The 27,340-nt window shown below is 38.5% G+C and overlaps 1 protein-coding gene across 50 annotated transcripts in view; it reads left to right on the top strand.

Annotated features, from left to right (window-relative positions):
• ABI2 (abl interactor 2) overlaps positions 1 to 27,340 on the top strand; it is a 102,042-nt gene that overhangs the window by 30,968 nt on the left and 43,734 nt on the right. For all 50 annotated transcript variants that reach the window (XM_060302003.2, XM_060302002.1, XM_060301991.1 and 47 more), the window contains exon 3: positions 26,559 to 26,735. In XM_060302003.2, the coding sequence (XP_060157986.1) occupies positions 26,559 to 26,735 (177 nt within the window). The remainder of the gene's footprint in view (positions 1 to 26,558; positions 26,736 to 27,340) is intronic.

Here is a 27,340-nt window from a genome sequence, read left to right as displayed (position 1 = left end):
GGGGCTACTCTTTGTTGCAGTGCGCGGACTTCTCATTGCGGTGGCTTCTCTTGTTGGAGAGCATGGGCTCTAGGCGCGCAGGCTTCAGTAGTTGTGGCATGCGGACTCCAGTAGTTGCGGCACACGGGCTCTAGAGCACAGGCTCATTAGTTGTGTTGCAAAGGCTTAGTTGCTCCGTGACATGTGGGGTCGTCCCGGACCACGGCTCGAACTCGTGTTCCCTGCATTGGCAGGCAGATTCTTAACCACTGCACCACCAGGGGAGTCCCTAAACATCTTTTTTTTTTTTTTTTTTTGCGGTACGCGGACCCCTCACTGCTGCGGCCTCTCCCGTTGCAGAGCACAGGCTCCGGACGCGCAGGCTCAGTGGCCATGGCTCATGGGCCTAGCTGCTCCGCGGCACGTGGAATCCTCCCGGACCGGGGCATGAACCCGCGCCCCCTGCACTGGCAGGCGGACTCTCAACCACTGCGCCACCAGGGAAGCCCCCTAAACATCTTTTTTAAAAAATATTTATTTGGTTGCACCAGGTCTTAGTTGCCGCAGGTGGGCTCCTTAGTTGCGGCACATGGGCTCCTTAGTTGTGGCTCCAGGGCTCCTTAGTTTCAGCAGGCAGCCTCCCTAGTTGCGGATTGCTGGCTCCTTAGTTGTGGCACAAGGGCTCCCCAGTTGTGGCATACGATCTCTTAGTTGCAGCATGCATGTAGGATATAGTTCTCTGACCAGGAATTGAACCTGGGCCCCCTGCATTGGGAGCTCGGAGTCCTATCCACTGCACCACCATGGAAGTCCTGGGAAGTCTACTTTAATGGTTTCATTAAAACTCAGTTGTCAAGTTAAAATGATCGGCCTTGAGGTGAGAATTTGCCTGCTTTCTTCCAATTTTTACCGAATTTTACACTTAAAATGTGATAGCTTGATGACTTGTTTAAATGCTGTTTTCTGTTACCTCAGTAATGGATAGATTAAGTGACCTTATAAAATTATCTTTGTATAGAACTTAGAAAAAATTAATGTTATACTTTCTCCATTGTAAATGTCATAAAGAAAAGAGAAAAAAATAGGAAAACAAGCCCTTTCTCCACTACTCAAACATCTCCTGTTAACATTTCGATATATTTCCTTTTAATATTTTTTTCTTCTAAATGATTTTTAAAATTTAGCTGGGGTTATACTATATATGGAATTTTGAGTTCTGCTTTTAACTTACCATTGCAATAAACATCTTCTCATGATGTTATAAGATCTTCATAAACATTTTCGATGGCTACATAATGTTGTATATATATATTATAATTTTCATAACCATTCCTGTATTTTGGGACCATTTAAAATATTACTACAGTAAAAACCAATTTTTAATTGCAAAATACATTTTTAAAAACATTAAAACGAAAAGATTTTGATCTGTCGGCCTCTCTTTGAAATCTTTGTAACTTTTCTATTTTAACTCTCTTGCCATTCGAGTAACTTGGTGGTATTCAATTCTATTTTTAAAATAGAATAAATGATTAGAATGCTTCTGGAATAAAAAGAGTTTTAAAATGTGCATATTACTTTCGTATATCTTAAAAGTTCAGGACTCTTCTAAAATTGACTAATCCATCAATTTTTCAAAGTCTTTGGTTTAATTTATATAATTAAATATAGTCCACATAACCGAATCAGTTATGTAAGGTCTACCTTATATTTCTTCTTTTTTTTTTTTAACATATTTGGTGGAGTATAATTGCTTTACAGTGGTGTGTTAGTTTCTGCTGTATAACAAAGTGCATCAGCTATACGTATACGTATATCCCCATATCTCCTCCTTCTTGCATCTTCCTTCCACCCTCCTTATCCCACCCCTCTAGTTGGAAATAGAGCACCGAGTTGATCTCCCTGTGCTATGCAGCTGCTTCCCACTAGCTATCTATTTTACATTTGGTAGTGTATATATGCCCGTGTCATTCTCTCACTTCATCCCAGCTTACCCTTCCCCCTCCCCATGTCCTCAAGGACATTCTCTATGTCTGCGTCTTTATTCCTGTCCTGCCCCTAGGTTCTTCAGAACCAATTTTTTTTTTTAAGATTTCATAAATATGTGTTGGCATACAGTATTTGTTTTTCTCTTTCTGACTTACTTCACTCTGTATGACAGACTCTAGGTCCATCCACCTCACTACAAATAACTCAATTTTGTTTCTTTTTATGGCTGAGTAATATTCCATTGTATATATGTGCCACCTCTTCTTTATCCTTTCATCTGTCGATGGACACTTAGGTTGCTTCCATGTCCTGGCTATTGTAAATAGTGCTGCAGTGAACATTGTGGTATGTGACTCTTTTTGAATTATGGTTTTCTCAGGGTATATATGCCCAGTAGTAGGATTGCTGGGTCATATGGTAGTTCCATTTTTAGTTTTTGAAGGAACTTCCATACTGTTCTCCATAGGGGCTGTATCAATTTACATTCCCACCAACAGTGCAAGAGGGTTCCATTTTTTCTACACCCTCTCCAACATTTATTGTTTGTAGATTTTTTCATGATGGCTATTCCGACCGGTGTGAGGTGGTACCTCATTGTAGTTTTGATTTGCACTTCTCTGATGATTAGTGTTGTTGAACATCCTTTCATGTGTTTGTTGGCAATCTGTATATCTTCTTTGGAGATGTCTATTTAGGTGTTCTGTCCATTTTTGGATTGGATTGTTTTGTTGTTTTCATATTGAGCTGCACAAGCTGCTTGTATATTTTGGAGATTAATCCTTTGTCAGAAGCGTTTGCAAATATTTTCTCCCATTCTGAGGGTTGTCCTTTCGTCTTGTTTATGGTTTCCTTTGCAATACAAAAGCTTTTAAGTTTTATTAGGTCTCATTTGTTTATTTTTGTTTTTATTTCCATTTCTCTAGGAGGTGGGTCAAAGAAGATCTTGCTATGATTTATGTCATAGAGTGTTCTGCCTGTGTTTTCCTCTAAGAGTTTGATAGTGTCTGACCTTACATTTAGGTCTTGAATCCATTTTGAGTTTATTTTTGAGTATGGTGTTAGGGAGTGTTCTAATTTCATAGAGGTACCTTCATAGAGGTACCTTACTTACCTTCATAGAGGTAAGTTCCCTCTATGCCCACTTTCTGAAGGGTTTTTATCATAAATGGGTGTTGAATTTGGTCAAAAGCTTTTTCTGCATCTATTGAGATGATCATATGGATTTTCTCCTTCAGTTTGTTAATATGCTGTATCACACTGATTGATTTCTGTATATTGAAGAATCCTTGCATTCCAGAGATAAACCCCACTTGATCGTGGTATATGATCCTTTTAATGTGCTGTTGGATTCTGTTTGCTAGTATTTTCTTGAGCATTTTTGCATCTGTGTTCTTCAGTGATATTGGCCTGTAGTTTTCTTTTTTTGTGACATCTTTGTCTGGTTTTGGTGTCAAGATGATGGTGGCCTCATAGAATGAGTTTGGGAGTGTTCCTCCGTCTGCTATATTTTGGAAGAGTTTGAGAAGGATAGGTGTTAGCTCTTCTCTAAATGTTGGATAGAATTCTCCTGTGAAACCATCTGGTCCTGTGCTTTTGTTTGTGGAAGATTTTTTTTTTTTTAACATTTTAATTGGAGTATAATTCCTTTACAATGGTGTCTTAGTTTCTGCTTTATAACAAAGTGAATCAGTTATACATATACATATGTTCCCATATCTCTTCCCTCTTGCATCTCCCTCCCTCCCACCCCCCGTATCCCACCGCTCTAGGTGGTCACAAAGCACCGAGCAGATCTCCCTGTGCTATGCGGCTGCTTCCCACTAGATAGCTGTTTTTTGTATGGTAGTGTATATATGTCCATGGCACTCTCTCACTTTGTCACAGCTTACCCTTCCCCCTACCCATATCCTCAAGTCCATGCTCTAGTAGGTCTGTGTATTTATTCCCGTCTTGCCCCTAGGTTCATCGTGACCTTTTTTTTCTTTTTTTTTTAGATTCCATATATATGTGTTAGCATACGGTATTTCTTTTTCTCTTTCTGACTTACTTCACTCTGTATGACAGACTGTAGGTCCATCCACCTCAGTACAAATAACTGAATTTCGTTTCTTTTTAGGGCTGAGAAATATTCCATTGTATATATGTGCCACATCTTCTTTATCCATTCATCTGTTGATGGACCATTAGGTTGCTTCCATGTCCTGGCTAATGTAAATAGAGCTGCAATGAATACTTTGGTATATGACTCTTTTTGAATTATGGTTTTCTCAGGGTATATGCCCAGTAGTGGGATTGCTGGGTCATATGGTAGTTCTATTTTTAGTTTTTTAAGGAACCTCCATACTGTTCTCCATAGTGGCTGTATCAATTTACATTCCTGCCAACAGTGCAAGAGTGTTCCCTTTTCTCCACACCCTCTCCAGCATTTATTGTTTCTAGATTTTTTGATGATGGCCATTGTGATCGGTGTGAGATTATATCTCATTGTAGTTTTGATTTGCATTTCTCTAATGATTAATGATGTCAAGCATTCTTTCACGTGTTTGTTGGCAGTCTGTATATCTTCTCTGGAGAAATCTCTGTTTAGGTCTTCTGCCCGTTTTGGGATTGGGTTGTTTGTTTTTTTGTTATTGAGCTGCACGAGCTGCTTGTTAATTTTAGAAATTAATCCTTTGTCAGTTGCTTCATTTGCAAATATCTTCTCCCATTCTAGGGTTGTCTTTTGGTCTTGTTTATGGTTTCCTTTGCTGTGCAAAAGCTTTGAAGTTTCATTAGGTCCCTTTTGTTTTTATTTCCAATTCTCTAGAAGGTGGATCAAAAAGGGTCTTGCTGTGATTTATGTCATAGAGTGTTCTGCCTGTGTTTTCCTCTAAGAGTTTGATAGTGTCTGGCCTTACATTTAGGTCTTTAATCCATTTTGAGTTTATTTTTGTGTATGGTGTTAGGGAGTGATCTAATCTCATACTTTTACATGTACCTGTCCAGTTTTCCCAGAACCACTTATTGAAGAGGCTGTCTTTTCTCCACTGTACATTCCTGCCTCCTTTATCAAAGATAAGGTGACCATATGTGCGTGGGTTTATCTCTAGGCATTCTGTCCTGTTCCGTTGATCTATCTTTCGGTTTTTGTGCCAGTACCATACTGTCTTGATTACTGTAGCTTTGTAGTATAGTCTGAAGTCAGGGACCCTGATTCCTCCAGCTCCGTTTTTCGTTCTCAAGATTGCTTTGGCTATTCGGGGTCTTTTGTGTTTCCATACAAATTGTGAAATTTTTTGTTCTAGTTCTGTGAAAACTGCCAGTGGTAGTTTGATAGGGATTGCATTAAATCTGTAGATTTCTTTGGGTAGTGGAATCATTTACTTAATGTTGATTCTTCCAATCCAAGAACATGGTATATCTCTCCATCTATTTGTATCATCTTTAATTTCTTTCATCAGTGTCTTATAGCTTTCTGCATACCGGTCTTTTGTCTCCTTAGGTAGGTTTGTTCTGAGATATTTTATTCTTTTTGTTGCAGTGGTACATGGGAGTGTTTTGTAATTTCACTTTTAGATTTTTCACCATTAGTGTATAGGAATGCCAGAGATTTCTGTGCATTAATTTTGCATCCTGCTACTTTACCAAATTCATTGATTAGCTCTAGTAGTTTTCTGGTAGCATCTTTAGGATTCTCTACGTGTAGTATCATGTCATGTGCAAACAGTGACAGCTTTACTTCTTCTTTTCCAATTTGATTCCTTTTATTTCTTTTTCTTCTCTGATTGCTGTGGCTAAAACTTCCAAAACTGTGTTGTAGTGGTGAGAGTGGGCAACCTTGTCTTATTCCTGATCTTAGTTGAAATGATTTCAGTTTTTCACCATTGAGGACGATGTTGGCTGTGGGCTTGTCATATATGGCCTTTATTATGTTGAGGAAAGTTCCCTCTATGCCTACTTTCTGCAGGGTTTTTATCATAAAGGGGTGTTGAATTTTGTCAAAAGCTTTCTCTGCATCAATTGAGATGATCATATGGTTTTTCTCCTTCAGTTTCTTAATATGGTATATCACATTGATTGACTTGAGTATATTGAAGAATCATTGCATTCGTGGAATAAACCCCACTTGATCATGGTGTATGATCCTTTTAATGTGCTGTGGGATTCTGTTTGCTAGTATTTTTTGAGGATTTTTACATCTATGTTCATCAGTGATATTGGCCTGTAGTTTTCCTTCTTTGTGACATCCTTCTCTGGTTTTGGTATCAGGGTGATGGTGGCCTCGTAGAATGAGTTTGGGAGTGTTCCTCCGTCTGCTATATTTTGGAAGAGTTTGAGAAGGATAGGTGTTAGCTCTTCTCTAAATGTTTGATAGAATTCGCCTGTGAAGCCATCTGGTCCTGGGCTTTTGTGTGTTGGAAGATTTTTATCACAGTGTCAATTTCAGTGCGTGTGATTGGTCTGTTCATATTTTCTATTTTTTCCTGGTTCAGTCTTGGAAGGTTGTGCTTTTCTAAGTGTTTTTCCATTTCCTCCAGGGTGTCCATTTTATTGGCATATATAGTTTCTTGTAGTAATCTCTCATGATCCTTTCTCTTTCTGCATTGTGAGTTGTTAACTTCCCTTTTTCATTTCTAATTCTGTTCGTTTGAGTCTTCTCCCTTTTTTTCTTGATGAGCCTGGCTAATGGTTTATCAATTTTGTTTATCTTCTCAAAGATCCAGCGTTTAGATTTATTGATCTTTGCTATTGTTTCCTTCATTTCTTTTTCATTTATTTCTGATCTGACCTTTATGGTTTTTTACCTTCTGCTAACACTGTGGTTTTTTTCTTCTTCTTTCTCTAATTGCATTAGGTGTAAGGTTAGGTTGTTTATTTGAGATATTTCTTGTTTCTTGAGGTAGGACTGTATTGCTATAAACTTCCCTTTTAGAACTGCTTATTCTGCATCCCATAGGTTTTGGGTCATCGTGTTTTCCTTGTCATTTGTTTCTAGGTATTTTTTGATTTCTTCAGTGATCTCTTGGTTATTAAGTAGTGCATTGTTTAGCCTCCATGTGTTTGTATTTTTTACAGATTTTTTTTCCTGTAATTGATACCCAGTCTCATAGCGTCGTGGTCGGAAAAGATACTTGATATGTTTTCAATTTTCTGAAGTTTACCAAGGCTTCATTTGTGACCCAAGATATGATCTATACTGGAGAATGTTCCACGAGCACTTGAGAAGAAAGTGTATTCTGTTGTTTTTGGATGGAACGTCCTATAAATATCATTTAAGTTCATCTAGTTTAATGTATCATTTGAAGCTTGTGTTTCCTTGTTTATTTCCATTTTGGAGGATCTATCCATTGGTGAAAGTGGGGTGTTAAAGTCCCCTACTATGATTGTGTTACTGTCAATTTCCCCTTTTATGGCTGTTAGCATATGCCTTTTGTATTGAGGTGCTCCTATGTTGGGTGTATAAATATTTACAATTGTTACATCTTCTTCTTGGATCAATCCCTTGATCATTATTAGTGTCCTTCTTTGTGTCTTGTAGTAGTCTTTATTTTAAAGTTCATTTTGTCTGATATGAGAATTTCTACTCCAGCTTTCTTTTGATTTCCATTTGCCTGGAATATCTTTTTCTATCCCCTTACTTTCAGTCTGTATCTGTCCTTAGGTCTGATGTGGGTCTCTTGTGGACAGCATATATATGGGTCTTGTTTTTGTATCCATTCAGCCAGTCTACGTGTTTTGGTTGGAGCATTTAATCCATTTACATTAAAGTAATTATCGATATGTATGTTTCTATTACCATTTTCTTAATGTTTTGGGTTTGTTATTGTAGGTCTTTTTCATCTCCTGTGTTTCCTGCCTAGAGGAGTTCCTTTAGCATTTGTTGTAAAGCTGGTTTGGTGGTGCTGCATTCTCTTAGTTTTTGCTTGTCTGTAAAGGTTTTAATTTCTCTGTCGAATCTGAATGAGATCCTTGCTGGGTAGAGCAATCTTGGTTGCAGGTTTTTACCTTTCATCACTTTAAATATGTCCTGCCACACCCTTCTGGCTTGCAGAGTTTCTGCTGAAAGATCAGCTGTTAACCTTATGGGGATTCCCTTGTATGTTATTTGTTGCTTTTCCCTTGCTGCTTTTAATATTTTTTCTTTGTATTTAATTTTTGACAGTTTGATTAATATGTGTCTTGGCATGTTTCTTCTTGGATTTATCCTGTGTGGGACTCTCTGTACTTCCTGGACTTGAATGACTATTTCCTTTCCCATATTATGGAAGTTTTCAACTATAATCTCTTCAAATATTTTCTTAGTCCCTTTGTTTTTCTCTTCTTCTTCTGAGACCCCTATAATTCGAATGTTGGTGTGTTTAATGTTGTCCCAGAAGTCTCTGAGTCTGTCTTTAATTCTTTTCATTCTTTTTTCTTTATTTTGTACTGTGGTAGTTATTTCCACTATTTTATCATCCAGGTCACTTATCCATTCTTCTGCCTCAGTTATTCTGCTATTGATTCCTTCTAGAGAATTTTTAATTTCACTTACTGTGTTGTTCATCAGTGTTTGTTTGCTCTTTAGTTCTTCTAGTTTCTTGTTAAACATTTCTTGTATTTTCTCCATTCTATTTACAAGGTTTTGGATCATCTTTACTGTCATCACTCTGAATTCTTTTTCAGGTAGGCTGCCTATTTCCTCTACATTTGCTTGGTCTGGTGGGGTTTTCCCCTGCTCCTTCATTTATTGTGTATTTCTGTCTTCTCATTTTGCTTCACTTACTGCGTTTGGGGTCTCCTTTTCACAGGCTGTAGTTTCGTGGTTCCCATTGTTTTTGGTGTCTGCACCCAGTGGTTAAAGTTGGTTCAGTGGGTTGTGTAGGCTTCCTGGTGGATGGGACTGGTGCCTCTTTTCTGGTGGATGAAGCTGGAACTTGTCTTTCTGCTGGGCAGGACCATGTCTGGTGGTGTGTTTTTGGGTGTCTGTGAACCTATTATCATTTTAGGCAGCCTCTTGCTAATGGGTGGGGATGTGTTCCTGTCTTGCTAGTTGTTTGGCATGAGATGTCCAGCCCTGTGGCTTACCAGGTCGTTGAGTAGAGCTGCCTTTTAGCATTGAGATGGAGATCTCTGGGAGAGCTTTTGCTGTTTGATAGCATGTGGCGCTGGGAGGTTTCTGGTGGACCAATGTCCTGAACTCGGCTCTCCCATCTTAGAGGCTCATGCCTGACACCTGGCTGGAGCACCAAGACCTTGTCAGCCACATGCCTCAGAAGGAAAGGGAGAAAAGAAAGGAAAGAAAGAAAAATAAAATAAAGTTATTCAAATAAAAAGTAATTAAAAATAAAAAAGTAATTAAAAATAGGAAAGAAAGAAGAGGGCAACGAAACCAATAAACAAATCCACGAAAGATAACAAGCACTAAAAACTATACTAAAAAAACAAAACCAAAATGGACAGAACTCTAGGACAAATGGTAAAAGCTAAGCTGTACAAAGTCACACAAAAAAGCATACACATACACCCAAAAAGAGAAAAAGGATAAAAATATATATATATTTTTTAAAAATAGAGCAGCCAAATCAATAAACTGATCTACCAATGATAATAAGCTCTAGGAGCGGAAGATGGCGGAAGAGTAAGACGCGGAGATCACCTTCCTTCCCACAGATACACCAGAAATACATCTACACGTGGAACAACTCCTACAGAACACCTACTGAACGCTGGCAGAAAACCTCAGACCTCCCAAGAGGCAAGAAAGTCCCCATGTACATGGGTTGGGCAAAAGAAAAAAGAATAAACAGAGACAAAAGGATAGGGATGGGACCTGCACCAGTGGGAGGGAGCCGTGAAGGAGGAGAGCCCAGCACACACTAGAAACCCCTTTGTGGGTGGACACTGCAGGTGGCGGAGAGGGAAAGCTTCGGAGCCGCGGAGGAGAGCCCAGCAACAGGGGTGCGGAGGGCAAAGCGGAGAGATTCCCGCAAAGGTTCAGTACCGACCGGCACTCACCAACCCGAGACTCTTGTTTGCTCACCCGCCGGGGCGGGTGGGGCTGGAAGCTGAGGCTCGGGCTTTGGTCGGAGCGCAGGGAGAGGACTGGGGTCAGCGGCGTGAACACAGCCTGAAGGGGTTAGTGTGCCATGGCTAGCAGGGAGGGAGTCCAGGGAAAAAGAGACTTTTTCTTCCCTCCTTGTTTACTGGTGTTTGAGGAGAGGGGATTAAGAGCGCTGCTTAAAGGAGCTCCAGAGACGGGCGCGAGCTGCGGCTAACAGCGCGAACCCCAGAGACGGGCATGAGACGCTAAGGCTGCTGCTGCCGCCACCAAGAAGCCTGTGTGCGAGCACAGGTCACTATCCACACCCCCTTTCCGGGGAGCCAGTGCAGCCCGCCACTGCCAGGGTCCCATGATCCATGGACAACTCCCCAGGGAGAACGCACGGTGCGCCTCAGGCTGGTGCAACGTTATGTTGCCCTCTGCTGCTGCAGGCTCGCCCCACTCTCCGTACCCCTCCATCCCCCCGGCCTGAGTGAGCTAGAGTCCCCAAAGCACCTGCTCCTTTAACCCCGTCCTGTCTGAGCAAAGATGCCCTCCGGTGACCTACACGCAGAGGCAGGGCCAAATCCAAAGCTGAGGCCTGGGACCTGTGAGAACAAAGAAGAGAATGGGAAATCCCTCCCAGCAGCCTCAGAAGCAGCAGATTAAAGCTCCACAATCAACTTGCTGTACCCTGCATCTGTGGAATACATGAATAGAAAACGAATCATCCCAAATTGAGGAGGTGGACTTAGCAAGATTTATGATTTTTCCCTTTTCCTCTTTTAGTGAGTGTGTATGTGTATGCTTCTGTGTGACATTTTGTCTGTATAGCTTTGCTTCCACCATTAGTCCAAGGGTTCTGTACGTTCGTTTTTTTTCTTATTAATTTTCTTATATTAATAACTTTATTTTATCTTTATTTTATTTTATTTTCTTCCTTCCTTTCCTCCCTCCCTCCCTCCATCCGTCCCTCCCACCATCCCTTCTTCCTTCCTCCCTCCCTCCCTCTCTCTCTCTCTCTCTCTCTCTCTCTTTCTTTCTTCTTTTCCTCCCTCTTATTCTGAGCTGTGTGGATGAAAGGCTCTTGGTGCTACAGCCAGGAGTCAGTGCTGTGGCTCTGAGGTGGGAGAGCCAATTTCAGGACACTGGTCCACAAGAGATCTCCCAGCTCCACATAATATCAAACGGTGAAAATCTCCCAGAGATCTCCATGTCAACACCAGCACCCAGCTTCACTCAACGACCAGCAAGCTACAGTGCTGGACACCCTATGCCAAACAACTAGCAAGACAGGAACACAACCCCACCCATTAGCAGAGAGGCTGCCCAAAATCATAAGAAGTCCACAGACACCCCAAAACACACCACCGGACGTGGACCTGCCCACCAGAAAGACAAGATCCAGCCTCATCCACCACAACGCAGGCACTAGTCCCCTCCACCAGGAAGCCTACACAACCCACTGAACCAACCTTAGCCACTGGGGACAGACACCAAAAACAACGGGAACTATGAACCTGCAGCCTGCAAAAAGGAGACCCCAAACACAGTAAGATAAGCAAAATGAGAAGACAGAAAAACACACAGCAGATGAAGGAGCAAGAGAAAAACCCACCAGACTTAACAAATGAAGAGGAATTAGGCAGTCTACCTGAAAAAGAATTCACAATAATGATAGTAAAGATGATCCAAAACCTTGGAAATAGAATAGACAAAATGCAAGAAACATTTAACAAGGACCTAGAAGAACTAAAGATGAAATAAACAATGATGAACAACACAATAAATGAAATTTAAAATGCTCTAGAAGGGATCAATAGCAGAATAACTGAGTCAGAAGAACAGATAAGTGACCTGGAAGATAAAATAGTGGAAATAGCTACTGCAGACCAGAATAAAGAAAAAGGAATGAAAAGAACAGAGGACAGTCTCAGAGACCTCTGGGACAACATTAAACACACCAACATTCGAATTATAGGGGTTCCAGAAGAAGAAGAGAAAAAGAAGGGGACTGAGAAAATATTTGAAGAGATTATAGTTGAAAACTTCCATAATCTGGGAAAGGAAATAGTCATTCAAGTCCAGGAAGCACAGAGAGTCCCATACAGGATAAATCCAAGGAGAAATACACCAAGACACATATTAATCAAGCTGTCAAAAATTAAACACAAAGAAAACATATTAAAAGCAGCAAGGGAAAAACAACAAATAACACACAAGGGAATTCCCATAAGGTTAACAGCTGATCTTTCAGCAGAAACTCTGCAAGCCAGAAGGGACTGGCAGGACATATTTAAGGTGATGAAGGAGAAAAACCTGCAACCAAGATTACTCTACCCAGCAAGGATCTCATTCAGATTTGATGGAGAAATTAAAACCTTTACAGACAAGCAAAAGCTGAGAGAATTCAGCACCACCAAACCAGCTTTACAACAGCTGCTATAGGAACTTCTGTAGTCAAGAAATACAAGGGAAGGAAAAGGCCTACAATAACGAACCCAAAACAATTAAGAAAATGGGAATAGGAACATACATATCGATAATTACCTTAAATGTAAATGGACTAAATGCTCGCACCAAAAGACACAGATTGGCTGAATGGATACAAAAATAAGACCCATATATATGCTGTCTACAAGACACCCACTTCAGACCTAGAGACACGTACAGACTGAAATTAAAGGGGATGGAAAAAGATATTCCATGCAAATGGAAACCAAAAGAAAGCTAGAGTAGAAATTCTTAATCAGACAAAACAGACTTTAAAATAAAGACTATTGCAAGAGACAAAGAAGGACACTACATAATGATCAAGGGATGAATCCAAGAACATATAACAATTGTAAATACTTATACACCCAACATAGGAGAACCTCAATACATAAGGCAAATACTAACAGCCATAAAAGGGGAAATCGACAGTAACACATTCATAGTAGGGGACTTTAACACCCCACTTTCACCAATGGACCGATCATCCAAAATGAAAATAAATAAGGAAACACAAGCTTTAAATGATACATTAAACAAGATGGACCTAATTGATATTTATAGGACATTCCATCCAAAAACTCAGAGTACACGTTTTTCTTAAGTGCTCATGGAACATTCTCCAGTATAGATCATATCTTGGGTCACAAATAAAGCCTTAGTAAATTTAAGAAAATTGAAATTGTATCAAGTATCTTTTCCGACCACAACGCTGTGAGACCAGATATCAATTACAGGGAAATATCTGTAAAAGATACAAACACATGGAGTCTAAACAATACACTACTTAATAGCGAAGTGAACACTGAATAAATCAAAGAGGAAATAAAAAATACCTAGAAACAAATGACAATGGAGACACGACGACCCAAAACCTATGGGATGCAGCAAAAGCAGTTCTAAGAGGGAAGTTTATAGCAATACAATCCTACCTTAAGAAACAGGAAACATCTCAAGTAAACAACCTAACCTTACACCTAAAGCAATTAGGGAAAGAAAAAGAAAAAAAACCCAAAGTTAGCAGAAGGAAAGAAATCATAAAAATCAGATCAGAAATAAATGAAAAAGAAATGAAGGAAACGATCGCAAAGATCAATAAAGCTAACAGCTGGTTCTTTGAGAAGGTAAACAAAATTGATAAACAATTAGCCAGACTCATCACAAAAAAAGGGAGAAGACTCAGATCAGTAGAATGAGAAATGGAAAAGGAGAAGTAACAACTGACACTGCAGAAATGCAAAAGATTATGAGAGATTACTACAAGCAACTCTATGCCAATAAAATGGGCAACCTGGAAGAAATGGGCAAATTCTGAGAAATGCACAACAAGCCAAGTCTGAATCAGGAAGAAGTAGAAAATATGAACAGACCAATCACACGCACTGAAATTGACACTGTGATTAAAAATCTTCCAACAAACCAAAGCCCAGGACCGGTTGGCTTCACAGGCAAATTCTATCAAACATTTAGAGAAGAGCTAATAACACCTATCCTTCTCAAACTCTTCCAAAATATAGCAGAGGGAGGAAAACTCCCAAACTCATATATGAGGCCACCATCACCCTGATACCAAAACCAGACAAGGACGTCACAAAAAAAGAAAACTACAGGCCAATATCACTGATGAACATAGATGCAAAAATCCTCAAGAAAGTACTAGCAAACAGAATCCAACAGCACATTAAGAGGATCATACACCATGATCAAGTGGGGTTTATTCCAGGAATGCAAGGATTCTTCAATATACGCAAATTAATCAATGTGATACACCATATTAAGAAACTGAAGGAGAAAAACCATATGATCATCTCAATAGATGCAGAGAAAGCTTTCAACAAAATTCACACTCATTTATGATAAAAACCCTGCAGAAAGTAGGCATAGAGGGAACTTTCCTCAACATAATAAAGGCCATATATGACAAGCCCACAGCCAACATTGTCCTCAGTGGTGAAAAACTGAAACCATTTCAACTATGATCAGGAACAAGACAAGGTTGCCCACTCTCATCACTCTTATTCAACATAGTTTTGGAAGTTTTAGCCACAACAATCAGAGAAGAAAAGGAAATAAAATGAATCCAAATCGGAAAAGAAGAAGTAAAGCTGTCACTGTTGGCAGATGATATGATACTATACATAGAGAATCCTAAAGATGCTACCAGAAAACTACTAGAGCTAATTAATGAATTTGGTAAAGTAGCTGGATACCAAATTAATGCACAGAAATCTCTGGCATTCCTATACACTAATGATGAAAAATCTGAAAGCGAAATCAAGAAAACACTTCCATGTACCATTGCAACAGAAAGAATAAAATATCTAGGAATAAACCTACCTAAGGAGACAGAAGACCTGTATGCAGAAAACTATAAGACACGGATGAAGGAGATTAAAGATGATACAGATAGTTGGAGAGATATATGATGTTCGTGGATTGGAAGAATCAACATTGTGAAAATGTCTCTACTACCAGAAGCAATCTACAGATTCAATGCAATCCCTATCAAACTACCACTGGCATTTTTCACAGAACTAGAACAAAAAATTTCACAATTTGTATGGAAACACAAAAGACCCCGAATAGCCAAAGCAATCTTGAGAATGAAAAATGGAGCTGGAGGAATCAGGGTCCCTGACTTCAGACTATACTACAAAGCTACAGTAATCAAGACAGTATGGTACTGGCACAAAAACCGAAAGAGAGATCCATGGAACAGGATAGAAAGCCCAGAGTTAAACCCACGCACATATGGTCACCTTATCTTTGATAAAGGAGGCAGGAATGTACAGTGGAGAAAGGACAGCCTCTTCAATAAGTGGTGCTGGGAAAACTGGACAGCTACATGTAAAAGTATGAGATTAGATCACTCTCTAACACCATACACAAAAATAAGCTCAAAATGGATTAAAGACCTAAATGTAAGGCCAGAAACTATCAAACTCTTAGAGGAAAACATAGGCAGAGCACTCTATGACATAAATCACAGCAAGATCCTTTTTGACCCACTTCCTAGAGAAAATGAAATGAAAACAAAAATAAACAAATGGGACCTAATGAAACTTCAAAGCTTTTGCACAGCAAAGGAAACCATAAACAAGACTAAAAGACAGCCCTCAGAATGGGAGAAAATATTTGCAAATGAACCAACTGACAAAGGATTAATCTCCAAAATTTACAAGCAGCTCATGCAGCTCAATATCAAAAAAACAAACAATCCAATCCAAAAATGGGCAGAAGACCTAAATAGACATTTCTCCAAAGAAGTTATACAGACTGCCAACAAACACGTGAAAGAATGCTCAGCATCATTAATCATTAGAGAAATGCAAATCAAAACTACAATGAGATGTCATCTCACACCGGTCAGAATGGCCATCATCAAAAAATCTAGAAACAATAAATGTTGGAGAGGGTGTGGAGAAAAGGGAAACACTCTTGCACTGCTGGTGGGAATGTGAATTGTTACAGCCACTGTGGAGAACAGTATGGAGGTTTCTTAAAAAACTACAAATAGAACTACCATATTACCCAGCAATCCCGCTACTGGGCATATATCCTGAGAAAACTATAATTCAAAAAGAGTCATGTACCAAAATGTTCATTGCAGCTCTATATTTACAATAGCCCGGAGATGGAAACAACCTAAGTGTCCATCATCAGATGAATGGCACGTATATACAATGGAATATTTTTCAGCCATAAAAAGAAACGAAATTGAGCTATTTGTAATGAGGAGAATGGACCTAGAGTCCGCCATACAGAATGAAGTAAGTCAGAAAGAGAAAGTCAAATACCATATGGTAACACATATATATGGAATTTAAGAAAAAAAAATGTCATGAAGAACCTAGGGGTAAGACAGGAATAAAGACACAGACCTACTAGAGAATGGACTTGAGGATATGGGGAGGGTGAAGGGTAAGCTGTGACAAAGCGAGACAGTGGCATGGACATATATACACTACCAAACGTAAAATAGATAGCTAGTGGGAAGCAGCTGCATGGCACAGGGAGATCAGCTCGGTGCTTTGTGACCACCTAGAGAGGTGGGACAAGGAGGGTGGGAGGGAGGGAGATGCAAGAGGGAAGAGATACGGGAACATATGTATATGTATAACTGATTCACTTTGTTATAAAGCAGAAGCTAACACACCATTGTAAAACAATTATACTCTAATAAAGATGTTAAAAAAAATAATAAGCTCTAAATACTAAACTAAGATAATCATAAAACCAGAAACAAATAGATGCAAAAAGCAAACCCCAAGTCTACGGTTGCTCCCAAAGTCCACCTCCTCAATTTTGGGATGATTCGTTGTCTGTTCAGGTATTCCACTGATGCAGGGTACATCGAGTTGATTGTGGATATTTAATCTGCTGTTCCTGAGGCTGCTGGGAGAAATTTCCCTTTCTCTTCTTTGTTTGCACAGCTTCTGGGGTTCAGCTTTGGATTTCGACCCGCCTCTGTGTGTAGGTCGCCTGTGGGGGCTCTGGCTCACTCTGGCCCGGGGGAGGGAGGGGTACGGAATGTGGGGCAAGCCTCTGGTGGCAGAGTCTGGGGTGACATTGCAACATCCGAGCCACACCTTGGGTTCTCCCAGGGAAATTGTCCGTGGATCACGGGACCCTGACAGTGGCAAGCTGCACGGGCTCCTGGTAGGGGAGGTGTGGATAGTGACCTGTGCTTGCACACAGGCTTCTTGGTGGCTGCAGCAGCAGCCTTAGCGTTTAATGTCCGTCTCTAGTGTCCGAGCTGATAGCCGTGGCTCGCACCCATAGTTGTAGCTTGTTTAGGCGGTGCTCTGAATCCCCTCTCCCCATGCACCCTGAAACAATGGTCTCTTGCCTCTCAGGCAGGTGCAGACTTTTTCCCGGACTCCCTCCCGGCTAGCTGTAGTGCACTAGCCCCCTTCAGGCTGTGTTCACGCAACCAATCCTAGTCCTCTCCCTGGGATCTGACCTCTGAAGTCCGAGCCTCAGCTCCCAGACAGCCCCGGTGGGTGAGCAGAGAAGCCTCTCAGGCTGGTGAGTGCTGGTCGGCACCAATCCTTTCTGCGGGAATCTCTCCGCTTTGCCCTCCACACCCCTGTTGCTGTGCTCTCCTCTGTGGCTCCGAAGTTTCTCCCCCACCCACCCCCTGTCTCCACCAGTGAAGGGGCTTCCTAGTGTGTGGAAACTTTTCCTCCTTCACAGCTCCCTCCCAGAGGTGCAGGTCCCATCTCTATTCTTTTGTTTCTGTTTTTCTTTTGCTTTACCCAGGTACGTGGGGGAGTTTCTTGCCTTTTGGGAATTCTGAGGTCTTCTGCCAGCATTCAGTAGATGTTCTGTAGTTGTTGTTTCACATGTAGATGTATTTTTGATGTATTTGTGGGGAGGAAGGTGATCTCCACGTCTTACTCCTGTGCCATCTTGAAGGTCCCCCCTACCTTATATTTCTGTTAAATCCATCAGACCATTCAGAGGGATTTCTTGTTATTTAATATTATTTAATCTTAAATCTGAATTTGCCCCTATAACGGTTTCTTCACATTCCATATAAACTTCTGTAGACATCATATAATTTATTGCTTGTTGTATTGCTGTGTCTTAAGCTAAAAAAAAAAAGTATTGGTGAATTTTAATGAGCAAGAGGTAGATTTTTATTCTGAAAGGACCTCCTAGAGGAAATAGTGGCATTTTAAATGATGGAATAGATGAACTTGGTTTTTTATAGAAAAAGGGATGCTGACATATTGCTAATCTGATGTAGAATTTTGAAATTTATACTTCAGAGTCTTAAAATTTCCGCATGTTTGAAATTTTGGCAAAGAACTCAAAGAAGAAATTAAGAAGAAAAGTGCAAATGCAGAAGAGAAATTAATATATTAGAGTTCCTAAAAAGGAGGGACAACTTTTTATTAGTTTGTGAGATTGTGTGGGTAGATAATGGCAGTAGGACAATGACAATGAAAGCAATCATCTGTATTCTGATTAGAATTCTGTAGTTCTTTGGTAGAAAAGTGTAGCAGCCTTAAGGAGGAAGGCGATTAAGTTTACTCTAAGTTGTAAGTATATGTATTCAGTTAATGAGAACATTTTCTTTTTGAGTATCACACAAATCTTATATATTTAATTAATATGGCTTAATACTATCTTTTAAAGCTGTTCTAATGGAATAAGTAAAAAATGGGAGAGATGAATGGATAGAGATTGGTAGGTCAGAAATAACAGGGGCCTGAGTCAGAGCTGTCAAGAATATGTTGAGCCTCCTTCCTTTGGAGTTGAGTGTCTAGAGGGCAATACTTGGAAAAGCAAGGGATCTGCAACTCTACAGCAGCTGTTAAGTTTATATGAAATATATTGAAGTATGTTGGATGAGGAGTTGAGTAGGAGAAATGGGCTGATAGAGGCTATAGCTAAGAAATGAGTAAATTTTTAAAAATTTATGTACTTTTAGCATTTACCTTAAGGATTGAAACTTTTTTCAGTTTCATTTAATGTATGTAGAGTCCTTTATTTTAAAAGTCAATTGAATATCAAAGCTCTTTGATGCTCTTTAGAATGAAATATGATTCCATAGTATAAGAGAAAATGTTTTCTGTTTGTAAAGCAAATGCTCAGTAAATACTCTGAAGCAAGAATTGGCATACTTTTTTGTAAAGGGCTAGATAGTCAATATTTTAGGCTTTGTGGGCCACATGGGGTTTCAGTCTCCTATGATTCTTTGTGCTGTATGTTTTGTTTTGTGTTGTTTTGGCCACGCTGCATGGCATCCGGGATCTTAGTTCCCAGGGATCGAACCCGTGCCTCCTGCAGTGGAAGTGTGGAGCCCTAACCACTGGACTGACAGCGAATTCCTGTGCTGTATGTAATTACATACAGCACCCTGTGCTGTAATTCTCTTGTTGCGGAGCCCGGGCTCTAGGCACACGGGCTTCAGTAGTTGTGGCACGCAGGCTCAGTAGTTGTGGCGCACAGGCTCTAGAGTGCAGGCTCAGTAGTTGTGGCACACGGGCTTAGTTGCTCTGCGGCATGTGGGATCTTCCCGGACCAGGGCTCGAACCTGTGTCCCCTGCATTGGCAGGCGGATTCTTAACCACTGCACCACCGGGGAAGTCCTACATAAAATTTTTTAAACAGGGTGCTCTATGTAATTACAGCACAGGGTGTTAAATTTAAAGAAATTCCTGTGCTGTATGTTTTTAAGCAACTGTTTAAATATGTAAAAAGCATTCTTAGCTTGTGGACCATATAAAAACAGGCTACAGGCCAGTTTTGGCATGTGGGCTATAGTTTGTAGGCTCTTGCTCCAAAATACTGGTTTTCAAATGTTTGGTACTTAAATTTTATTATTATTATGCTTTATTAAAAACATTATTATGTTTTTAGAGGGAGTTACAATGTTCTCAAGATATCTTGAGGTCATATTTATTTTTGCATTTGGAGCAAAAATACTAGGTTGGGAGAATTTGGAGAGAAGTGGGGTTGAGGAAGCAAAGAAATGGAGGTTCAGTCAGGTCAAAGATGAGATCACATGTGTATTGGAATGGTAGGTGTCAAGAGTTGTTGTTAAGGGTTGTCTGGTAGAGTGGTTAAGGACCAGTAGGTATTAGATATCTGAGGTATTCAATTTCTTTCCTCATCAGTATCTTTTTCCTATCTCCTAGGTAGGAAACTTACCACTTTTCAGCCTCCTAGTGCTCTAGCTCTTTTCTCCATTTTAATAGAGATGAACACTGAGTATTGGGAGGGAGAGGGTGGGGGATCTAGATTTTACTCTGGTCCTTCTGCTGACTTGTGTGATATTTGACTTATTTGAACTTCAGTTTCCTCACCTGTAAAATGATAGGACTGATTAGATGCTTTATGAGCTGTCTTCCATTTTGAATTTTTATTCTCACAATTGTGAGATTCTCACAAATGAACTTGATTTATATTTGCTTTTTTCTTCTTTCTATTCTGCTGGCTCTGCTGTTTACCTCAGTCTGCGCCCTACTCACTTCAACCCTCTATCACTCTGATGTAACTGAACTATTTCCAGATTACTTTCATTTTGAATCTGAGGATGGAAATTCCACTGACTCTACCAACTATGTATCAGGAAGAAATAATTCAACAAAACAAAGTAATAACCCATTCTCCCAATGGCAAATGTTTTGAAAAACAAGATAGAGTTGATTATGAATATTTAGTATCAGAAACTTTTTATACTAAAAAGACCATATAGTATTAGGTAGTGTACTAATCTATACCACACTCACTGTATCTGTAAGACAGTGTTAGGATAGGTTCTGATGTGGGTTACCTTAGGTATTTTAAGGGTGTTAAATTTTAAAGAAATTCCACCTCTCGCTTTGTTGCTGTTATCCTGTCAATTCTTTGGAAGCATATTATTTAAAAGATAAATGAAATTTTTAATCTTCAAGCCGAGAGTAAGAGTTAAATTAATGTTAAATATTTTTCAAGAATGTGTAGTTGTCAGAGCAGACATTTAATTTTTACTGAATACTTGTATAAGCAAGGCACACAGAGCTGCTGTTAAGTCAGTATAGCTATTTACTGTGTCCATGATTTTGTGTCCATTTCTGGTAAGGTAAAAAAAGATTTACAGAACATTATTCAAGCTAAAATTCTTATAAACTTATAAATTAAAATTCTTCTCAACTACTAAAAACAGTCAATACTGTCAGTATTCGGTTCAACATGGCTTAGAAGAAGATCAAGAGAGGGCAAAAGGCAACATAAAGAACTTACAAAGCAGTGTCTCTCCCACCCTCCCAAGAGCTAACTAGAACTTACTGGGCCAGGTGTTGAAGTAGTTAGCATGTAACAAGTAGAGGAGATAGAAAGGAATGACTGTAAAATAATATAGGAATGGAAGTGATTCTTCTTAAGGGTTTAGGGACTACTAAAAGGCAATGGAAGGTCTAAACCCTGAGGAACTCATCATGCAGGGTAATTTTTTGTTTAAAAAACTTTATGTAGGACTTCCCCGGTGGTGCAGTGGTTAAGAATCCGCCTGCCAATGCAGGGGACACAGGTTCGAGCCCTGGTCCGGGAAGATCCCACATGCCGCAGAGCAACTAAGCCCGTGTGCCACAACTACTGAGCCTGCGTGCCACAACTACTGAAGCCCGTGTGCCTAGAGCCCGGGCTCCGCAACAAGAGAAGCCACCGCAATGAGAAGCCTGCGCACTGCAATGAAGAGTAGCCCCTGCTCGCCACAACTAGGTAAAGCCCTCATGCAGCAACAAAAACCCAACTCAGCCAAAAATAAATAATAAATTTAAAAAACTTTATGTATATAGATTTGTTTAAAAATTACCAATTTTAAATTTAGGAAATCCCACTAATGGTTATCAGTGTGTAATTATGTATAGAAAGTAGGATTTATACAGTTCCTAATTAAGTTTATATCATTTTATAGAAAATAAATAACTGAAAATTATCCATTCAGTTTGTGAATAACTAATTTGTTTTATGAAAGATGAATAGTGTAAAGCATATTTGTGATTAAAATAAATAAATGCTTATTTGAAACATTAACTTACTAATGTAAAAAAATGGAGACACATTTTAAAACACCCAACTTAGTTGAGTTAATCCACTGTAACTGTTTGACTGCGGATGTTTTCCCACACTGATGGGCAGCTGACTGAGGTAGTGCTATCCAGTACAGTCTACTTTCAATTATCTGTGGTAATGGGACAATGCATGGATAACCCTAAAGCAAAATACTTTATACATACCTTCCTGTCATCTGCTGTGGCCTGAGCATGTGCTTGGGTCCATGATGGAGGTGTGGGAGGGGGCCTCAGGCTTGCAGAGGAGCTGAAAGTCAAGGCCATGAGAGGTATTCTAGAGGAGCCTGGGTTTGGCACTGCGTGGTTGAAATATCATGGGGGGAGCCTGCAGCATGTGACACCAGCTTGGCAATAGCTGTTAGAGGATGGAGAAACAAATTGTTAAGGAACTGTGGGAGAAAAGATATTTAACTCTTGCACAGTTGCAGCAATACTACTTGGTGTGTTTTTTGGTTAACAGGTAGCAAACAATAATAGTATTAATAGCAGTGTACTTGCATTAGTTTTGGTCTTCTTTGCTAGTTAAACACATTTTCCACTTGCCATAGGTGAGTGCTATTATTGAGGCCTCTTCTGAATGAGAGTAAGTTTATTGGCATATAACTAGTAACTTTAGAAATCCAGGATAAGTGGAAAATACTTTTCTTATTATTAAAATTCTGACTAGCTATCAGTGTTGAATTCGTACTTCCAAAATTTAACTTAATTCATTTCAGCATTGTAATATCAAAGTATATTGTGAAGGCAAAGGCAATGGTGATTACTGAAAGCTATGAGTTTGATTTAGGGAAAACATACAAGCCATATTTAAAAATATGTTTTAGGAGCCTTACCAAAGTTCTTTTAAAACTGACAATTGGCTGTGAGTTGATGAATGTTGAAGCTGGATGTTAAGTATATGGAGGGTATTCATTACATTACTCTGTCTAATTTGAAAATGATTGTATTTTCTACCAGAGAAATCTTTGAAAAATGTGAATTAGGTAATTGCTGAAAACTTCAGAATCTTCTGGACCAAACTTTCTCCTCCTTATTTATGTAATAGATTTATTGTTCTCCATTAAAAGTTGTTATTCAGACTTAAGATAAAATCATAACCATGTTCTGAAGTTATATTTGATTCTGTCTACGGGAACTCCTACAGTTCAATTCAGTGTGGTATTAGGATGGCAATTCACAAATTATACCTTTGGGTTTTCTTAACCATATATTACTTTTATTATTTTAGATGATTTTTAGAAGTTAATGACATCAAATATTGATATTTGGCAGTCACTAGAGGCATTAATCATAAATCAACTCTTGTACAAAGTTTGGAAACAGTTGACATTTGAGAGTGAATAATGTATGAGACAAATGAATTAGTCCTTCTTCTACATCACTGGTTCTCTGTCAGAGCAGTTTTACCCCCAAGGGAACAATTGGCAACGTCAGATATTTTTGGTTGTTACAGCTTGGGGTGGGGAGTGCTATAGATACCAACTGGGAGGCTTCACTACAACCTACAATGCTCAGGACAGCCCTTCCACAACAAAGAATTATCTGGCCCAAAATGCTGGTAGTGTTGCTGTTGAGAAGCCCTGCTCTAGTATTCTTTTAGAGTAGACAACTAGAAACGTATAACCAAACTAGATTATTTTGGCTTCATATAGACATATGCTGTTAAGAATTACGTTTTAAAATATGCCTTCAGTTTTAATGAGAATTAATGTAAGAAGCAAAAAAGAACATTTTTCTCATAATTCCTTCAACCAGTTCCTTTAAGAGTTTAGTGCTGGGCACATGGTCACTTTTCCAGTGAAGGGGTGTATGTTTTCTTGTAACTCATTATTTATACTTTGCCTTCTCTACGAAGCTAAGAGCCTAATTTTATGCCCTATTGTAGCAACTATCCCTTATTTTGGCTTATATATAAAAGTTCTGTGATCGTTTCTTTTGCTGTGTTGGTCTTTCTTTTATGCTTACTGTAATGGCTTATACAGGTTTGGGCTGTGTGTTTATGTGTACATAAAGAAAATATATAAGTAATATGTAAGTGCCCCCAATCCCCAGGTATGATCTAATTGTTCTAATGCTTTTAAAAAAGTCTCAGTTTTTTCAAATAATTTAAAAATATGTGCTTGTTATAAAATATAACTGTATCTTAGTGCAAATAATAATGAAAAGTTACCCCTCTTTTCATTCTCCAGAGATTTATTAATATTTCTAGCAGGAAAATTTGAAGTTCCAGTTTGCCCTAAGTTTAGAATTCTGTTATTGTTGATTAGGTTTACATTCTTTTGTTTTCATTTCTGAATAATTATATTTCTAACTAAGCAGAATGAAAACAATGTTGAAAGAGGATTACATTCTCTAATAAATTTTCTTTTATTGGTATAACAAAGACCAGTTATATATAAAAAATAAGTGTCATATTTTGGGGTTTTTTGGTTATTTTGAAGTATAATTGGTAAGTATGAAATCTTCCTAGCTCATTTTTGTTTGTTTGTTTGTTTTGTTTTGTGGTACGCGGGCCTCTCACTGTTGTGGCCTCTCCCGTCGCGGAGCACAGGCTACAGACGCGCAGGCTCAGCGGCCACGGCTCACCGGCCCAGCCGCTCCTCAGCATGTGGGATCTTCCTGGACCGGGGCACGAACCCATGTCCCCTGAATCGGCAGGCAGACTCTCAACCACTGCGCCACCAGGGAAGCCCCTAGCTCATATTTTTAGTAATTCAGAAAGACATTAAAAATTATTCAAAAGTAAAATATGATTAATTTCCATTTCTCTGAAGTTAAAAATAAGTAAATTCCAATATTGTCACTAATGTGCAACCTTTTTTTTTCTGTTATAGCTCCCTCAAACAGTTGAAAAGGAAAGCAAATTTTGTAATTTTTCTAATATGCACTGAAAAAGTTCAAAACCTATTTTTGTCTTAAAAAGAAATAATTAAAATGATAAGGTCACTACCTTGGCCGGTATTCGATTTGTTGCTTCATTTAGATATTTATTAGTTATGAACTTACAGATTCTGTTTCTTTTAAGATCTGTTGGTTGAAATGGGAGGCTTCAAATTTGTTTCAGGTTTCTTTCACACTTTAGGTAGTTTAGAAGGATAAATAATCAGTGTTCAGATTTCTTAAAGTTGTATTTAATAATGTCATGATGGTTATCTTTCATTTCCATTTCTGTGTTACTACCTGGTTATTCTTTAGACAGGGTAAATTAAAGTATGTTTGGGGAGGAAATAGCAAAAGTATCTGTTAATTGCTGCTTGAGCCAGGAATGGTGGCAAGAGATGTGAACAAAATTTTAGTGAAGTATTTTTCAAACTTTTTAAACTGCAACTCACAGTTAAAAATATATTTTATATTTCATCCAGTACACAATTTAATGTATGTATTTATATACATAACATTTTAAGAAAAAATACCTTACTATGTGTATGTTGTCTGATATTTCTGTTCTTTTTCATTTAAAATAATTGCTGCTCACATCTCACTAAATTGCACCTTGCAGTTTGAAAAATGCTGCTTTAGTGTATTAATTACCCGTGCTTAAATTCGCCCTCTCTCAGCAAATAGAAAACTGAGTAAAAACACATTGTTGTTATGTACTAAATTATATCCTATTTTGAACATTTAATAAATAAAATAATGAAATATTTTACAAGCATTTTGTTATGATAAAATATAAGCAGCATTGCCTCAGTAAACAAGTTTCTCTGTAAAAAATGATTCTTATTTTAACATTGTATTTATAGTTTAGGCCTCTCTTTTTTTAATAAAAATTATTTAAACACTAATAGAGTTTATACTAATAGGTTATTTTTAAATGGAACCAGATTAATCACTGGGACTTTCTTTTTTTTTGAAGATTTTTCTTTTTTTTTGGCTGCACTGCACGGCTTGTGGGATCTTAGTTCCCCAACCAGGGATTGAACCCAGGCCCTCAGCAGTGAAAGCATGGAGTCCTAACCAGTGGACCACCAGGGAATTCCTTCACTGGGGCTTTCTTAATAAGGTTAAGTCTTAATGGAGAGGGGAAAAATTAGCATGTTTAGTCCAGAGGTTGGCAAACTTTTTCTGTAAAGGGCCAGCTAATAAATATTTTATGCTTTGCAGGCCATAAGGTCTCTGTTAGTACTACTCATCTCTGCCATTATATTGTGAAAATATGTAAGCAAGTAGAATGACTGTGTTCCAATAAAACTTTGTTATGGAAACTGAAATTTGAATTCCATATAATTTTCACATGTCAAGACCTATTTTTCTTTTGACTTTTTTCAACCATTAAAAAAATGTAAACACCTCTCTTAGCTTTTGGGCTGTAAAAAATAGGTGGTGGGCCAAATTTGGTCTGCCAGCCATGGTTTCCCATCCCTTGCTTTAGCCTAGAAAGGGAGAAAGTCAGTATTGGTCCCAAAAGGAGAAGTTAGCAATTGTGGTTAAGAATATGAATAATGATATTAAACCTCTAAGTATTTATATTTTTATTTTTCTGGATATAAGAGCTATACATTTTTGTGTTGTGTTTATATTATATTTTGTAGACCGTTGATATTCATAAAGAGAAAGTTGCAAGAAGAGAAATTGGTATTTTGACTACCAATAAAAACACTTCAAGGACACATAAGATTATTGCTCCAGCCAACCTTGAACGACCAGTTCGTTATATTAGAAAACCTATTGACTATACAATTCTAGATGATATTGGACATGGAGTAAAGGTAAGTATAATTTTTGTCCAGCTTAAAAACAACAGCCCATAATGAAACTAACTCTTTAGAAAATTAAGCGTTTATCTTTTCTTTCCAGAGGATCAAGTCTTGGCCTACTTGTAGTTCTGAAGATTTCTTACCACTATAACTATGTTATCCTTCTTTCTTCTTAGTATTATGTTGTCAAGTTTTAAACAGTCATCTTTGACTGAATTGTTTTGCTTAATCAGTTATGAAAATACCTCATATAGATCTGGAAATAAATGTGGTATTATATTTCTGATCTTTTAATGATTTAGTATGACTAATTAAAAATTATTCAGTATGTTATTAAAGTATTTGCTTTATCTCAAAAATATCAACAAACTTTTGGCATTAGTTTTCAGAAAGAACATATATAAACAAACCTGTACTTTGAATTTTTCTAAAACAAATTTATCTCAACATTTTGGGTGAGAATAATGTAGCTAAAACTAATATGTGAACTAGTATTTCCACTGCTTTTGAGTAGATAGTCATTATATATTTTGGCTATCTTTTAAAATGTATTTAAGTGCCTGCTATGTATGTAAAGTACCATAATCACAACTGAGGAGCATATAACTTTCATTTAA

This window comes from Globicephala melas, chromosome 7, assembly GCF_963455315.2.
Source record: "Globicephala melas chromosome 7, mGloMel1.2, whole genome shotgun sequence".
Classification (NCBI taxonomy): domain Eukaryota; kingdom Metazoa; phylum Chordata; class Mammalia; order Artiodactyla; family Delphinidae; genus Globicephala; species Globicephala melas.
This window is presented reverse-complemented; position numbering and strand designations above follow the sequence as displayed.